Raw genomic sequence first — 16,661 nt, 5'->3', positions numbered from 1 at the left:
CACAGCACAAAGTCTCGGTGGCCTGAAAAAAAAGTTATGTTTTGCATTCATTATTTTGCCGCTTGCTGAATTAGAAGTGGTTTACTCAGTTGTGCACACAGTTTTAGCATACCAAAGACAGAGCGTCTGCTGAAGATGCCGGTTTTCCAGACAGCCTACAGGTTGCTATAAAAGTCTAACACCTTTTCTCTATCCAAGATGTCAAAAGAATACAGACTGAGTTTTAGATTGAAGAAAACTACTTGCCTTTTGTAAATTAAAATCTGATAAAAACATAAGATAATCAGTCCCTAGAGACAGCACCTAAAAACTTCAACGCACACAAATATTTTCTCAAGTTGTTTACAAACAATACCCCTACCAGGGGTTGGGAAAGATGCTGTGCCTTTCTAACAGGCAAAGAGAAAATGTCTGACTGACAAGATGTCTTAGCCCCTTTCAACATTAGAAGGCACTACGCTGCTACCTAATTAAGACACATTCTCTTCTCGTAAAGTATTAACAAAGAACACGTTTCCCCATCTAGGACTATATTTGTCATCCTTGAATAAATTACTTCTGTATTGTGTTTCATGCACTCTTCCGGCCCACATCCTGCTAGACGCTGACTGCTTACGACTGGGAACAGATGAGAGGTTTGCCCAGACGAGCTCCATTTCTTTGCTAGATATATCGACAATGAAAAAAATGATTATCAATAAAATAGCCATTACGCTTGTAATAAAGTAACCCCTGAGAAAAAAAAAATCACGTAAGAAGTGAAAGAGCACACGCAGGTGGGATCAGCCCCTCCCCAGGCACCTCTATCTTTCACCGGCCAGGATGGACAGGAGAGCATACACAAGTGTCAGAGTTACCTTTAATCCATCTTTAACGTTGTCACCTACTTTGTTTGCATGCAGGCCGTGATCACTACAGCATCTAAACGATCACTCTAACCACTGAATTACCAAAAGCACCCCTAATCTAAACTCCTGAACTCCCAACTCCTAGAGATGAAAACAACATCATATTCACTGTATATTCATATGTACTTCACTGAGGACTGATGCCAAACAGCATCACATAAGTGACGTTATTCTAAATCATCCTCGCAGTGCTCATAAAGCAGTAGCTGAGCTCTTCCCGGGACAGAGTGGTGTGCGTTACTCACATTGTTTTTAAGGGTTTTATTTTAAATGAGTTGTTAAATAACCTTTTGAAATGCCACAGTTAACAAAACTGTAGAATTTAAATCAAACGCTTCTTCATGACTAAGACGCTATCCTGCAAGTGGATGTTCCCGCAGTGGCTGAAGAGGTGACTGCTGAAGAGATAATCCGTAATCTCCGCAGATTACTTCAAGAAAATCTCGACTTTGAGAAACTTCAGGGAACATCCAGCATCGCCCTCCCTCGGCACGGCCCTCGCCGCTCCTTACCCCAAAGCCCCGCCGCGCCGCCCCTTGCCGAGCCCTCGCCGCCCGGGGCGCCGGGCTGCTGCCCCGCGGGGAGCCGGCCTGGCCACGCGGCTCCGGGCCGGCGGGGGAAACACCTCGGTTCCTCGCCGGTACACACACACACACACACCCCACACACACACACACACCGGCTCCGTCCCCGCTGAGGGCCCACGGAGGGCGCGAAGGGCGCGGGGTGACCCCGCCTGCCCCCGCCCCCCCCCCGGCCGGCCCGCGGTGACAGCCGAGCCCGCCTGAGGTAAACTCGCCTCAACCGCCGCCCCCGGGACGGGGAGAGGGGGGGGGGGCCGGCGACGGCGGGGCGGGAAGGCCGCGGCCGGGGCAGGGCTGAGGGGAGGGCGGCGGCGGCCGGGCCCGCCCTGCGCGGACACCCCCGCGGCGGGGCACCCCCACACCCCCGCCCGCCGCCGGGCCCGGCGCGGCGCCGCCCGCACTCACGATGGTGACGCTGGCCTTGCGCAGGTCGCGGTTCTCCTCCTGCAGCGCCTTGCACTTGAGCTTGTAGGTCTCCAGCTCGATCTTCAGCACCTTGTTCTCCTGCTGCAGCGAGGCCAGGCGGTTCGTCAGCTCCTCCAGCCGGAACGGCGAGATCACGATCCCGCCCGCCTTGCCCCCGGAGCCGCCACCCGCCACCCCCGAGCCGGGCCCCGCCGCCGGGCCGCCCGCCGTCAGCGGCCCCGCCGGGCCGCCGCCCCCGCCGCTGCCGCCGGCGCCGTCCGTGTCGCTCTCGCTGGCGCTGTCCGCCATCGCCGCCGCCGCTCCCGCCCGCCGCCGCCGCGCCGCCAGGCGAGCAGGGGGCGGCGCCCGCCGCGCGCCGGCGCCGCGGCCTCCCCGCGCGCCAAGAGGGGCCGCCCGCCCGCGCCGCCCGCCCACAGCGCCGCCTGCCGGCCCCGCCGCGGCCCGGAGGGACGCCCGGGAGCTGCTGCAGCGCCGGCTCGGGCGCCCCCGGTGCGCGGCTTCCGCCCGGGAGACTTCGCTGAGATACTGAGTTACCCGTGGCAAACGGCTCGCGCGCAAACCCCGCGGTTTTTACCTCAGTAATTTTTACCTCAGTGTAAGGGGGAAAAACCGCCCCTCGCTCAACCAGTGACCCCTGTGGGGAACCCCCGGGCTCGCCCAGATCACCACGGCACGAGGCCACAGCCCCAGGACTTCATTTACACGCGTTTCAGACAACTGAAAAACCTTGTGTTTTGAAAGAATCTATCTGACAAGTGACGTCTGGGCGCAGGGAGCGCGTGGGGCAGGAGAGGCCGCAGGCCGGTGCCCGGCGTCGTCCCTCCCGGCCTCGCAGGCCGGTGCCTGGTGTCGTCGTCCCTCCCGGCCTCGCAGGCCGGTGCCCGGTGTCGTCCCTCCTGGCCCCTCAGGCCGGTGCCCGGCGTCGTCCCTCCCGGCCTCGCAGGCCGGTGCCCGGCGTCGTCCTCCCGGCCCCGCAGGCCCCTCGGGTGCCCACGCTCCAGGAGCCGCTCACAGCCCCCGGGTTTGGGCGCTGCGGGCAGACAGGCCTTGGGCACCCAACCCGCGGAGGCAGGGCGAGCGTGGCGGTGCCCCAGCCCTGGCCCCGCTCCACAGCGCAGAGACGAAATGGCACATGAATTCGGGCCTCCATACCTCTATAAAACCACTTCGTATTAAGATATATTAACGCCCATCTCTCATTCCAGATAATGTGTTTTCTGATTAGCATGTGCATTAGTTTCTTCTTTTTTATTAATTCTTTGTCGAGCGGCTGAATAAAGGCACAAGTTGTAGTGAGATGTAACAGAGCATACGCACCATTCATTATATGGCATAATGTGGTCCGTATTGCTCCTGGATAAATTAGTCACCAAGACTGTATAATTGGTTTCTCAATTATTTATGAAGGGGACTTTTAACAACAGTAATTTTTCCGTTAATGGCAAGTAAGGATTTCATTATCTCTAACTGCACTACCTTTTTGTTCTATGCCACAGTAAATTTCAAATTTTACCTTTTTTAATGGCTATAATATATGAAGGAATTCCATCTCTGTAAAGTAATTATTCTTTTTGCCTACCTGGGAATATAAGTGCAGGTCATTTTATTTTTGGTCTCTTAATCACAAGAAAAGTAGTAAAAGGGCCGTTCCTAGTTTTCCGGCATGGGTACTGTTTGCTGCAGTGACTGTTTGCTCCATCCGACCCCAGCACGTGACGGTGCCAGGCAAACGGAGCTCAAAATGGGGAGGGAGGTGGGAAATGGGGGTCTCCATCCAGCGCTGGCACAGCCCCACATCAGCGCAGGGCTTTTAAGGCTCAAAAAGGTCCTGCACCACCCACCCGGCCCTGCGGAAACTGAGCTGGATTCCTGCGTCCCCTTATCTCTGTGCTGAGCCTGGTGATGCCATTAAAATGGAGTAAGACCATCAGCACCAGTGGCCCTCGGCACCAGCCCAGGCAGCTGCAGCCCCCCCACCCCAGCAGGATTTACCATCCCTGGGCTTCATTAGGGTGGGATTTCTCCCAAAACGTAAGAACATCAACCTCGGGGGATGCTGCTATAGGTGCACAGGTCTCCACAGACCAGCTAGATGATGTCCACGAGGTCTCATGAGAGCTTTTTGGTGCTTTCTCAAAATGTCCCCTCAGGACCCCCCTGGGTCTGCAGGGGCAGGACAAGCTCCGCCGCCCGCCCGGGGCAGCTGCCAGCTCCTCTGCCCCACAGCGGCGCCCGCCTGAGCCTCTCTGCCAGCGCAGGCTTTGGGATAAAAAGCCTGAGGGATTATAATAGGATTCGAGCACTGTTTTGGACAGGTTTGTTAGAGTTCAATAGAATTGCTTTTAAATAGGTCTGCTGGTATTCAGGAAGCTCAGGCGGGTGGTGAGGAAGCGTTAGTTCATGTACACACTCGCAAGCCGGTGTGCTCAGTCGCCTCTGTCCACACGCACACATGCTCCTCAAAGCAAACTCGTTTCTAAACAAACAGGTTTGTAACTTAACATTCTTTCTTCATCCGTCTGCCCGGCTTTGATTAGCCAGTTACTTCCATTGCCTTCAGTGGGACTGCTCGCGTTTGAGTGTCTTGTTGAATCAAGGCCTAAATATTTTGAAAACCTGCATCAGCAAAACACGCATCTGCTCCGGGCTAATCTTACCCAGCAAGCCCCACGACGTGCTTAACCTTAAGCCACTCTTCAGACCTATCAATGTTAAGATTAAGTGCTTTGCTGATTTGGAGCACTATAATTTTCCAGACGACGTGGCCGCTGCTCCTTCAGGCACCGACACTAGCCTGAAAACGGAGTGGGAAGTGCAGGCGACATCCTCAAACCAGCAACCTGGACAGGTCGGCAGAGCCAGGGGCTGCGTCCCCAGGATGACACCAGGCAGCTGCTGGCGCTGGCCCCAGCAGAGCATCTCTAGAGCGGGCTGAAGGGGCTGCAGCCCGCGGGAACAACGGAGAGGAGGGCTCTGGAGGTGAGAGGGCAGCTTCTCATCGGCCTCGCCGTCCGTCTCTGCTGCAGCTGCATCAGAGGTCTCGCTCCCAGCCAGCAATGCCGGCTTTTATAACAATAAATTATATCTTGGCACTTCTGTAGCACTCTCCAGTTCAAAGCCGGCTGAAACATTATCTAATTAATTCGCACAATAGCCCTGGAAGGCAGGAAAGGGAGGTAGCGAGCTGAGGTACTTGCCCAATGACAAACACTGAGTCAGTGGGGGAGTGGGAGGAAAACTCAAGGGCCCTTGATGTTTAGATCGGAGATGGCATCCTTCTTGTCATAACAGCAGTTCAGTCATTTAAAAAATAGCACCCATATATTTAATTACAATTACAGCCAACTACTCCAAATTAATAGATTAAACAGGGAGAGAAAATTTTATCCTAATTAACACCCCCCCAAAAAAAAAATCACATGCTTTGCACATCTGTAAGGCGTTAACCAAACCAATTAAAAACTATAACTATGTGGTATAAGTGCAATTAGCAAAACCCCCTTTTAGAGTCTTAGGGCGCACAGCAGAGGCTTCACCCAGCTGCAAGGCTGCGTGGGGTGCTGCCGCCGGGGGCCTGTCCCCCACTGCAGCTGGCAAAGGGCTCCACAGGGCAATAAAAGCCACCACGACCAGCCTGTCACCACTGCAGCACCTGCAGGACGAGGTCCTAATCTTCCTTGCCCCAGTATTTTGTTACTGCACAAAAAAATAAATGCAAAGGTATAAGGGGGCAAGGGGAGATGTTGGTCCAGAGAAAGACTCTCAAAATGTCACCGGCACTGTAATAATAGCAAAGCAGACACTCATGTCAAGAAGCAGCAATAAAAAGGCAGGCATTTATTCACAGAAACTATCATTACAGGAGGTAATGGGCAATTAGAAACAGCGTCTCATAAACTCACATCAACAGCAGAAATATTTGTATAAAATACATTGCTAGGCATGAGGGGTTAGAAGAGGTATGTTCAGAGATTTAATGTAATCCTTAATATAATTCCAGAGGTCCATTAATCATCTGGAAGACCGTCTATAACAATATAACTTTATTAAAATATTCAGTAATTATAGAATGAAGACAAAAAGACCAACTGAAGCTAATTAACCCCAGGAAAAATTCTGTACAGTACTCAGAGTACCCGACTGAAATACAGGAGGGGGAAAAAAAAAAAAAAAAAAAAAGGAAAGACAAAGTCACATTAAAATGCAATTAATGGAAAATATTGCTAGGAAAATAAACTGAAGCAGTATTAAAAAAAAATGTGACCTGTAGACAAGGGAATGTTCAAAGGGAAAAATGGAGTGCCTATGTGGCGATTTTACCATTGTGGAAGGGTTGTTGAAGGGGAGAAACCTCGATTTGAAAGATTTGCGTGAGCAGAAAAAGTACCAGTTCACTGATGTTGTGGATTAAGATGTCTATTGATGCAGGATAAAACATGTTTTCTGACAAGCAATTCATAGGAAAATAATGCCACGCTGCTTTGCTTTTCTGAACAATAATTATTTAATCGGAGACCTGCATTAGAAAATAAGTCTTTGTGCAGGGTAGAGTATCTGACTGTGAAAACCTGCCGCGTGGTAGCCACCCAGCAGCTAACGCACCTTCAGCTCTGGGGCTTTGCTTTTGCATCCTTGTTCTCCCAGGGAATTTTTTTTCAACCTCTCGTACTAGGTTGGTTCTGTTGGTCTGGCCGTGCCGTAACGACATCCAGCCTCTGGAAGCCTTCCAAGGGAGCTGGTGAACAGGGGATCGCTGTGCCTTGCAGTTTTATAGCCCAAATGGCTTTCCATAATTGAACATTAGCGTGATGGGAAAAGTACCAATAAAACTTTTATTATAAATCTTCGTTTTCCTCCAGGACTTAGGGTCAAATAAATAAAGCCATGCACAATTAGCATACTGTTTTTAGCATCAGCAGTTATGAAAAATGTGGCACATACATAGATTTTTCTTGAGCAGCTCATTTTTCTGTCCTTCACTAACCTTCTTCTCTCCCAGTAATGGACTATTTTTTTATGCCAAGCACTTCATAGCAGGCTGGGTCTAACTTTTCCTTCTTCCCTCTCCCTATCTTAGTGTCTGCATCGCTGTCAGAAAACTGCAACATGGCAGCTACCCTTCCATACATCGTTCATGTAGCTAGGATGAAAAACGAGCCCCTTGCTGATACCCTGCCCAGCAACCCTGTGCCAGCCTCAGCACGGTGACCCCCAGCCCTCCAGCTTGCCCCCCCTGCCTGGGGAGAGGGCTGCCGGGGCGGGAGGGCTGCCCCAAAGCCATCCTTGCGCCCTGCGACCACGCGGGGCCCGTGGCTCTGCTCCCGGACAAGCTGCTCACACCAGGTTTGCTGTCACTGTAGAGGTTACGCCATAAAAATTGCCACTGATGGACTTCAATGAGTTTCATCAAATTTTCTTGACTGGATTGAGCTCTAAGAAGCCCCGGTTATAAACTCCTTCCATAGGGGGCATGAAGAAATTTGGGGGGGGCACGTGTCCCACACGCCAGGCTGCCACAGCCCCCAGTAGAGCAGGTCTCAACTTCCTGCACAGCACGCTACAAAGCCCGTGCTAAACACCCCCCCCCCAAGGAAATTAGCACTAATTAGCAAGGTGCTGCAGTCCTGCAATTTATCCCACTGATGTCAGCTCTGCATTACGGGAGGTCTTAGAATTTCTGACATTAAAACTGTTACCGGCCACAAATAAAATGTAATTGATATTCTTTCAGAAATGGAAAAAGTATGGTAGGATACTCTGCAGCATTATTGCTAGGTAGTGCTAAATCAAATATCAAAGCATGAAAAGAACGCTGTATTTAGCAACCGAGTTTATTTTAATACATGCAATAAAAGTCTCATGACTTACAATTTTGTCTCTAAGGGGAACATTCTCACTGGAGAAAATATGAAAAAAAAGACAAAAGCACTTATTAGAGGTAGAGCCCTCACTCACCCCAGGGCTGTTTGCGCTCTTTGCTAGTACTGGCAAGATTTGTTTTCTTTCTCAAATGACTGTTTATGCTTCAATCTTGTTTTTTCCCAAATATCCTGAGCTACCGTTGGAATCAATAGACTCAGCGCAAAACAAACCAACACCCAGAAAATCCTGTTTGGGCAACATGTAACAGGATATTTTAAACTCTGGTGATTTAGCTGTGGAGTTCCCGTTCCACACTTCACCATCTCCGTTGTATCAAAGCTTCAGGGGAGGCAGCGAGCGGTGACAGGGCCGGCAGGAGCTGGAGGGCTGGGGTCTGCGCTCGTGGGGGAACGGCCCTGCCCGGGCACCTCCCGCGCTGGCCTGGACGGCGCCGAGTGCTACCCACGGCTGGGCCTTCCTGCAAAACTGTCATCAGGAGCTCCGAGGTGAGCCAGCGCCTACTCACCGCTGCTCTCATGGTCAAGACCAACTGCCCGAGCTTGAACGTGCCGCATAAACCACCACACGCAGCAGGAGCCCTGTCGAGATTCCCGACACCCTGCACAGGCACGCCGCTTCTCTGGGCTTCGCCTGCCACAAGCACCATCCCAGGTACAATCACAACTTTCTTCCCCAGCAGTGTCAGGCACTAACTGGGGGACCAGAGGAGGGAGAAGAGTCAAATGGAACGCTGCCTTTTGGATGCTGTTACAGAGAGGCGAAGTGAGGCTCTTCTACAGCGTTGCTCCTGCCTTCCTGCTGGTGGTCACCAAAGCCTTGGCTTCCGACTGTAAAATCACAATATAATATGGGATATAAACACCATTTACTGAAAGCATTCTTCTTTGTTCAGCTCATCCGGGTACTGGCAAGCGGGAGGGAGGCTCCTGGACGGCGAGGTCTCCAGGAGCACGATCGCTGCCGTTGGACTGTGACCTGCAATAAGATGTATTTGTTCTCCGGTGGCGTAAGAGGCATTTGCCCTCCAGGCTCTGGCGTAAGGACCTGAAGCAGCAGCACTGTACCAGCGGTATCCTGACCTAGGTAAAACATGCATTGCAACACAGACTGACTGCTAAAATGTTGAAAACCACTTCGTTTACTGCCACTGCTTCAAAAACTGGCAGCCGGAGTAACTTGGAATCACTGACAAACCAGCCTGTCACACCCTCCTGAAGCCAAGGGCTTTCCACCACAGCCGGGAGAGCTTTGCTGACTGACCCCAGGTGCGGAGCAGTTCCTGTGTGGGTCAGCAGATAAGAGCAAGCAGGCTGAGCTGGATCTGTAGCAGCGGTGCTTCCTTAGGTGCCAAGCTGGGAGAAAACACATCATCTTCACATTGCTGTGAAAGCCAGGTGAAATCCAACCCTGAGTAATAAAATTTATTTATCGCACCCGAGCAGAAGCCTGCAGCGCAGGAGAGTGAGCGTGTACTGATGCTGCCTACAAAACTTTGTTCTGGAAACATTTTATATATACAGTGGTCCATCACCTATAATCTACAGGAAGCACATGCAACATACAGGAGATGTATCCTTTATTTACACCATCTGCAGTGCGCCGGTTACTGGTCTCATTGATACACGCTGGGGAAAAAAAAAAAAATGGTTTCAGTAGTGCACCTCCTGGTTGCTGGTGGAGTGAAAGAAATTAAAGGAAGTCCAGAGTTAACAGGTGTTGGAGAAGATTCTGCGCATAGCCCTGTTGCACAGGTCCTTCCCTCACGCCCGTGGAGTCTCCCACGGCCCACGGAGGTGGGTGTCCTGAGCCTTGCTGAGGATGTGCTGGCTGCTGTGTTTTCCTCCCGTTCCCCCCACCTGGAGACAGCCTGCCAAGTGACGGCCTGCCTGCCACACTGGGGAGATGAGGAGGTAGATCAGACGAAACCGAGAGGAAAAGCAGCAAAAAGCCAGGGGTGGTTAACAGCTGGCCTTGCAAAGCCACACACCTATAGGGTACAAGAACACTGCCACGTACACGTTATCCAAGAGTTTTAACACAATTTATTTTATGCTTAAATAATCAACTAGATCATCCAGTGTTTGTTGTTTTCATACATATGTAATTAGAGCTATTATGAATGCTGTTTCCATATGAATATAATCAACAAATTAAAGTATTTCACCAAAACCCAAATAAAAATGCCCTTTAAAACACAGCAGCCTTAACAACCTAATATTACACTGCTAGGATGATTACAGATGATTGGCTTACTGAAAGATTCTACATCTTATAGCCAGTACACAATACAGTAATAATTTTACAGCGTGCTGCCATTCTATTAGCTAATAATTTCTCTTCAGTTCATTTAAAAATATCCCAAACTTGTGCTCCTTAGAGCACCAACCCACTTCTAAGCTGCAAGCATTACCCCCGTTATAAAGCGAGAACAGATAGCACCCCCCTCCCCATAATGCAACTACTGTATATGTTATGGGTTTTAGGTCATTTCATTGAAAATTGGCAACAGCAACAAATATTAGATGAAGGGCTTTGTGTTTACAGATAAAATCTTATTTTTCATGTTGCGGTATAGTGTTTGCAAAACTGGAAAAGATTTAATCAAAATAAGGTGAAACACATGCATCAAAATATTAGTACTCTGAAGAAAAATTTTCACAGAACTACAGAATTCCTCATTTTGGGAATCATTTAAATTTGCAGCAGATTTTAAAGATTTTTTTAAAATCAAGCTAGCGTTTTTGCATATACAAACATTATAATTGCTAATATACAAGAATCTGTGAAGATACACCCAGAATATCCCTGTAGGTGCAGCCATTTGAGACACCTAGCCTGCTCAATGCATTTGCAATATTCTGTTTGTGATCAAAAAGGCAGTGCCTTATCAACATTTATTCTATTTTGTTAGAATTTATACAGTGTAATTTATTTACAGCAAAACTATTGATGTTTAAAAAAGAAACAAATAGTGTTTTATACCCTGACAGTTTGGGTCCAAGAAAAATAAGGCGAGCTGTTGTGGATTTTAGTAATTTTAGTGTCTTTCCATGGTTTAACCATTTTGTCTTCGTACATCCCTCTGGCCACAGGAATTTATTTCTTTTGAGATGACATCAAACTGCTTGAAAGAAGCTGTTAACAGCATGGCATCTTGTATATACACTGCATTGGTAACTGCGCTCCCTCCAATCCTGTGAATGAACGTGAATTTCCATGCTCTGTAAATTGGCTCATGCTAAATTAATTTTTTTTTGTTTGGTTTTTTTTTGTTTGTTTGTGTTTTTTTTGTTGTTTTTGCATAAAAACCATGCGGTTAATGTGTGGAAGCAGCAAACACACGCACACTTTTATAGGTGAATGTTTAATTCCTGTTGATTTTTCTTCCATGAGTGTCCCTCTAGAATACTGGCAGTAAAAGTACACAGACCTATGGAAAGAGAAGATAGCACAAATCATTTCAGAATATCTTGTTAGAATCCATTTCGTGCCTTTCCCTGACTAAATGAAAGAGTTTTAATTGGCATTGTGGAATTCTGGAATAGGACAAACCGCACACTTTCTAGGTAGGTAATGACATTAGCTGAGCTCCCAGCATGAAGGGAAAATGCAGCTGCAAATGTCCACGTTGCTCTGACGTGAACTGATTTACAAATATGTTTACAACACGCTGTGTTTCGTCACCCCAGACAAAGTAGCAGCTTGTCAGATCCCGCGATGACAAGGGATGGGTAGGTACTCTCGACGGTGGAAGAAACAGCAGCAGCTCCAGAGCGAGAGCGCTGCTGCTTTCACGGCTCAGTTTTGTTTGTTGCTCGCAAGCCTCCCCGCAGCGGTAGAAAACCTGCACCCCTTGCACATCCACCTCTGCCAGTTGCTCGGGAAACGTGACCGGGAGAGGCAGGAGCGTGGAGTCCTGCCTGTAGGAGGCTTGGGGAAGGACAATGTGAGGAAGAGGAGCGGGCTCGTCCATCTCCCGCCTGGCTCTCGTGAGCGGCGCTGAGGAGATGGGGGGCAGCTCCTGCTCCCTCTCCCACCCAGGAAGAGCCACGCGCAGGGGGACAGCGATCTGTTCCACCTGCTCCACCACGGCCATGCCTCGCAGCACGGGGGCAGGAAGCAGAAATACCAACAACACCCCGGCGGGGCGAGAGGGAGTGGAAGGCCCCCGGGCTCCCGAGCACCTGCGCACGGGGAGGCCTGCCCGGGGAGGGCCTGGCCTGCCTGGGGGCCTGGCTCAGGGAGGCCTGGCTCAGGGAGGCCCGGCTCAGGGAGGCCCGGCTCAGGGAGGCCTGGCTCAGGGAGGCCCGGTTGGGAGCGCAGCTGGCACAGCGCCTGCAGGACTCAGGCTGGCACGGACAGGCCTGTTTACTAATCAGGTCACAGGTCCAGGCGCATTCCCCAGGAGTGCTCGCGCTCTCCTTCTACGCTAAAACAATCCGTCCTTGTCCACATCTACGGCTGTCATAAATCTACCCCGCTGCTTAAAGCCACCTCTTCACACTGCAGCAGTCACGCCTGCTCGCACAGAGCCATCCTGCAGAACTGCACGCAAAAGTTCTTGGCTTTTCCTTTCGCCCTGTACTTTGCAACTGTTTTATCTGCAATGGTGACAAAGACATTTTTACAGCAAAACCTAGCTAACGCTGTCATTTTTTCCAAACATCCAAAGGAAAAGCAACACTTCTGCCTCCTAAACAGGATTTTTTTGTCTTTTGTAATCAAGAAACAAACTGGTTTTCTATTGGAATCCCCTGTCTGTGCAAATGCATCCAACTTCTGCATTCGAATAAAATGTTTTCAGTAGACTCTTGACTGGGCTAACAATACTTAAGGCACATTTGGTCATGATTATCATATCAAAGTTTGGACCACAGAGATTCATCTTAAGGGACAAAGGTTTATTATCTAAGGAAGACTCTCTGAGTTCTTCAGGGGCTCTAGCACAGAAGAGTTGCCTCCTGCAAATCACAGGAGAAATGCATCAGCAGTCACGGGAGCAAATCTGGTTCTGAGGAACTCAGGCTCTGGCTTTCTGAAGGTCAGAACACGTTTCATAGGCTAAGCAAGGACTGCCTTATGAATGCAGTTTGATTTTAAAATGATGTGTTTCTCCCTTTTCCCCAGTGGGTGTTGCATCACACTTGTATGCCAGCAGGCTCTCTATCTACACTGCTTATGGGGTTCAATGCCCCATCTTGCCTTCAAATTCACAAATTTCCACTGGTTTCCCCCTGTAGACTGACAGCGGAGAAGCACAGGAGCCAACTTGGGACACAATTTCATGCAAGCAGCGCTATCCCTTTGGCATGCTTTCCTCCCGTATCCTTGAGCTCCATGAAGGAGAAAAGCATGTCAAAAGAATCGCCTCCCTTTTCAAGACGTTAAATATTTGATGAGTATGTTGAGCAGCAAGCCACATGAAGCAGTATTATTCTATTAGCAGACGTGGGAGGGCTCTCAATAAAAGCAGGAACTGAGCGGTTGTGCTAGGTGGCCGCAGTAGGTGCTTACCAGATGCTGACAGCACGCCAGTCACCCTGCAGAGCTCACTCCTGAGGGCTTGATGCCATAAAGCCCTCAGCTGGATCCCACACTCCGAGCACGCCCAGAGAGCCCGCACGGTCAGGTGGCTCTTGGGGCTACCTTACACTGCAGCAGTCGGAAGGGACTAGTGACCCAGGAGAGAGCCTGCTTCTGTCCTTTACTCCACATCGTTATCCGGTGTGTTTTACAGGTCCTGTTTATCCTGTTCTTAAATCCTACAGCCAATCCTATACCAGGTGTATAGGAAAAGGATAACATAGAGACTTGCACTTCATAAACTGTTCCTCTGCCCAATTCCTAAAACCCACCAAAGCTGAGAAAGGTTCTGGGTAGAAACAAAAGACACGAACATGGTAAACTCATGAACTTGAATCCGTGGCTGGCTGGCCAGCACTGACAGACACAGCCTGGCTCCTCCTGGACTTACAGGCCCTGGTGACTATAGCTGCCTGATCGAGGCAGAGCAGCTTCTGCCTTCACAGTGCTCCGGCACGCCGGTACAGAGCCCCTGCAAGGGCGTCTTAGTCTGTGCGTTTGGTTTTAGTTTGGGAAGCCCTTATACTGTCAGCTGTTGGTTTGTTACAATCGTTAAGGCTGGATCAATAAAATTCGCAAGAAACAGCTGGTAAGGATTATTTGCTGGCAAATACTGAGACACTTCACTGGCTCTTACAAGGACTTTGACTTGCATAACTGCCCTCAGATCACATGCCCAACAGCAGAAGCAGCCTTTCACTCCCAGTAAGTTTACTTGTGTACAGCTCCTTCACTAATTGTCTTTAAGTTTAGGAGGAGAAAACGCCCTGAATTGCAAACGCCAGATTTTGTAGTACTCCCCAAAATCTTATACGTGCTTCAGTACTACTTTGCTTTATGTTCCAAGAAGTAAAGCTCAGTTGGTCTACATGAACTCAAGGTCATTTTCTGCTTACAAGATCGAGGGCCATCTATTCAGCTCTGCAGCTCAAAAGCAATGTCAAAGTAGCAGAGGCAAGCCATCATGCAGCCCAGGTGCTGGCCCCCGTGCTGTGCAGTGCTGTGCTGGCAAAAGGCTTTAGCGAAGGAAGAAAATTGATCACACTGACCGTTCAGTGGTTGGCTTTCAACTTTCACGAGTAACTTTTCTTCTCCACATGTCTGACTTCTTTCTTTGTCTTAACCTTATAAGCTTCTCCCTGCTTTAAAGAAAAAAGTATAAACATTAACGTGGTCTGCAGAGAGCGCTCATAATTATAAACCTGCTTCCAAAACAGGCTCCACATTTTGCTGTAACAGGATAAGTAAAAAGCAGTTAAATCGCATTAACGCTTCATTTCAAAGATACACACGATCTGCTTATCCACTCTGCTGAGCTGCAAAAGCACAGGCCTGAAATATCATCTTCATGTAGAAAACACAGGTCTACAATTTCAGCACGACCTGGGCTGGAGCACTCAACTGGCAGCCCTTGGCAGAGCTCCTGCCATCAACCACAGAGGGATTCAGCACTGTCACCACCAAGGAAAATCCCCTTCCTACCCGGCCTCGCAGGTCAGCCGGGCCTGGCGGACGTTTCCAACAGCACAGGCCATGGCTGCTCTTATGATGTTTCACAATGTCTGTGCTTTAAAGTGAGCAGGTTAGTAACGGAATAAAGGGAGGTGGAAGAAAGCCAGCAAAAAACACTGAAGCAGCGCAGAAGTAAAACCAATGACAGTGACAAGCAGTGCAGGTTTCAGTGTCTTTAAAACAGCAAACCCCAAAATAAAGTTCATCTTTGCTCATCAGAAGTAGCTCGATAATCATCTAAAAATAAATACTCCAGTAATCACAAGCCTCATTCACATCAGAGAAAGGCATCTGTTTATGTGTGGTTATCGGCAGAATTTACCCCTCGGGTGATCTGCACCGATGTATTTGTAACTATTTGTAGTTTCGACTAATCTAATCTGATGCAGCAAATTGAAAATGTTTCCCTTTTGCTGGTCAGGGTTTACTTTTTCCCTGATAAAGGGACTATGAAAGAGGGGATGGAAGTATGTTTGTTTCAACTACCCCTCCCTTTTTTTTTTTTTCTTTCTTTAATACCACCAGATAAAGAGTATTTGTTATCTTTCTTTGTTTCTGAATCTGTTTTCACTCAGACAAAAATTCCATTAACCCCAATGATAACTTCACTGGAGACCTCCCGAGGCTATGTGCTGGGGAAAGCTTCCTGGGAGCCATCTGTCTCCAGAGGTGCTGCCCATTCCCCCCAGGCCCCCTTGGGACAGAGGACAGCTGGAGGCACAGCCTGCCCGTGCCTGCCCGCACCCCCAGAGCCCCCTGCAAGAGGGGCTGGGGCGTGCAGGGGCACAACAGCTCTGCCCTTCCGCTGCCCTCCTTTCTGTTTGGGTGTGCTGAAGCTGGGCACACTCCAGCCCTGCAGAAGGGCTTCCAATTTCAATTGCCAGGGAGAAAATCCTGTTTTGGTGCTTGCTTGCAAAGGAACTTGGGTATGTTCACATTCCCCTGGACCCTGCAAACCCGCAGACACCAGCACAGGGGCATCACGCAGGTGGGAGAGGCCGGCGGGCACCAGACTGTGGCTCATTCCTTTGGGCTGCTGACAAAGGAACACACTACACCTACGGATGTAAGGCACCAATTCTGCAAGGGCTTAACCAAACCCACAGACCCGGCTCAACTCGATGGCCAAAACAGGCCCCAGACCTATGGTTTAAGCCTGCTGCATGTTAAACAGAAGCAGACCTTAATGCCTCTGCGCCCAGAGAATTCAGCCGGGCCCCCTTGACACAGCCCCTGCCCGCACACAGCACAAAGGGAGACAGACCCCTGCCCAGCTACCCAAACACACAGCTTGTCAATACCCACACCAGCACGCTTTGCCAAGGCTTCTTGTTAAATGCAAACCTCCAGCCCTTAAGCAACACCTGCTAGCAGTCAACACAACCCTCTGCGTCTACTGTTATTTCCTGGCAGTCCCCGTGCCATTACCATTTCACCAGCTTTCCTCTCATGGGGGATAACAACGCGTCTCACTACCTTCCGGGTGATCTGTGGGAGCAATACAGGAAAAGTATCGTTTGTTTTTTTTTTTCCCTAAATTCTAGAGGGAGAAAGTATGTTAAAAGAAGTTACTTGAATGCAAAGACTCAGAGCAGTGATGTAATTCATGATTACTTTTCTTGTGATGACGTTGCCTTCTTCGTCGGTAAACTGTTCCTCTGTTACAGATTCACCAGGAATGTTTTTTGCTTCCTCACCCTAAAGAACGTGTTATAAGATTAGCAATATAGCCTATATTCTGCCAAACCCACACATATTTCCACAC

At 49.5% G+C, this 16,661-nt stretch overlaps 2 protein-coding genes across 4 annotated transcripts in view; both read right to left on the bottom strand.

Annotated features, from left to right (window-relative positions):
• The window catches only part of CCDC6 (coiled-coil domain containing 6), a 55,207-nt gene extending 53,001 nt beyond the window's left edge, over positions 1-2,206 (bottom strand). For all 3 annotated transcript variants that reach the window (XR_012634960.1, XR_012634961.1, XM_074924270.1), the window contains exon 1: positions 1,898-2,206. Coding sequence is in view for 1 of the 3 variants with exons in the window: in XM_074924270.1 (XP_074780371.1) it covers positions 1,898-2,206 (309 nt within the window). In the remaining 2 variants the exon portion in view is untranslated. The remainder of the gene's footprint in view (positions 1-1,897) is intronic.
• A 3,520-nt stretch (positions 2,207-5,726) lies between these two features.
• Positions 5,727-16,661, bottom strand: part of ANK3 (ankyrin 3) — a 218,046-nt gene continuing 207,111 nt past the window's right edge. Inside the window, exons 43-44 of the mRNA XM_074924321.1 lie at positions 14,434-14,526; positions 5,727-11,231 (exon numbers count right to left, since the gene is read on the bottom strand). Coding sequence (XP_074780422.1) covers positions 14,458-14,526 — 69 coding nt within the window. The 3' untranslated portion in view covers positions 5,727-11,231; positions 14,434-14,457. The remainder of the gene's footprint in view (positions 11,232-14,433; positions 14,527-16,661) is intronic.

This window comes from Athene noctua, chromosome 21, assembly GCF_965140245.1.
Source record: "Athene noctua chromosome 21, bAthNoc1.hap1.1, whole genome shotgun sequence".
NCBI classification, from domain to species: domain Eukaryota; kingdom Metazoa; phylum Chordata; class Aves; order Strigiformes; family Strigidae; genus Athene; species Athene noctua.
The sequence above is the reverse complement of the archived record's forward strand: the minus strand, read 5'-3'. Positions and strand labels throughout refer to the sequence as shown.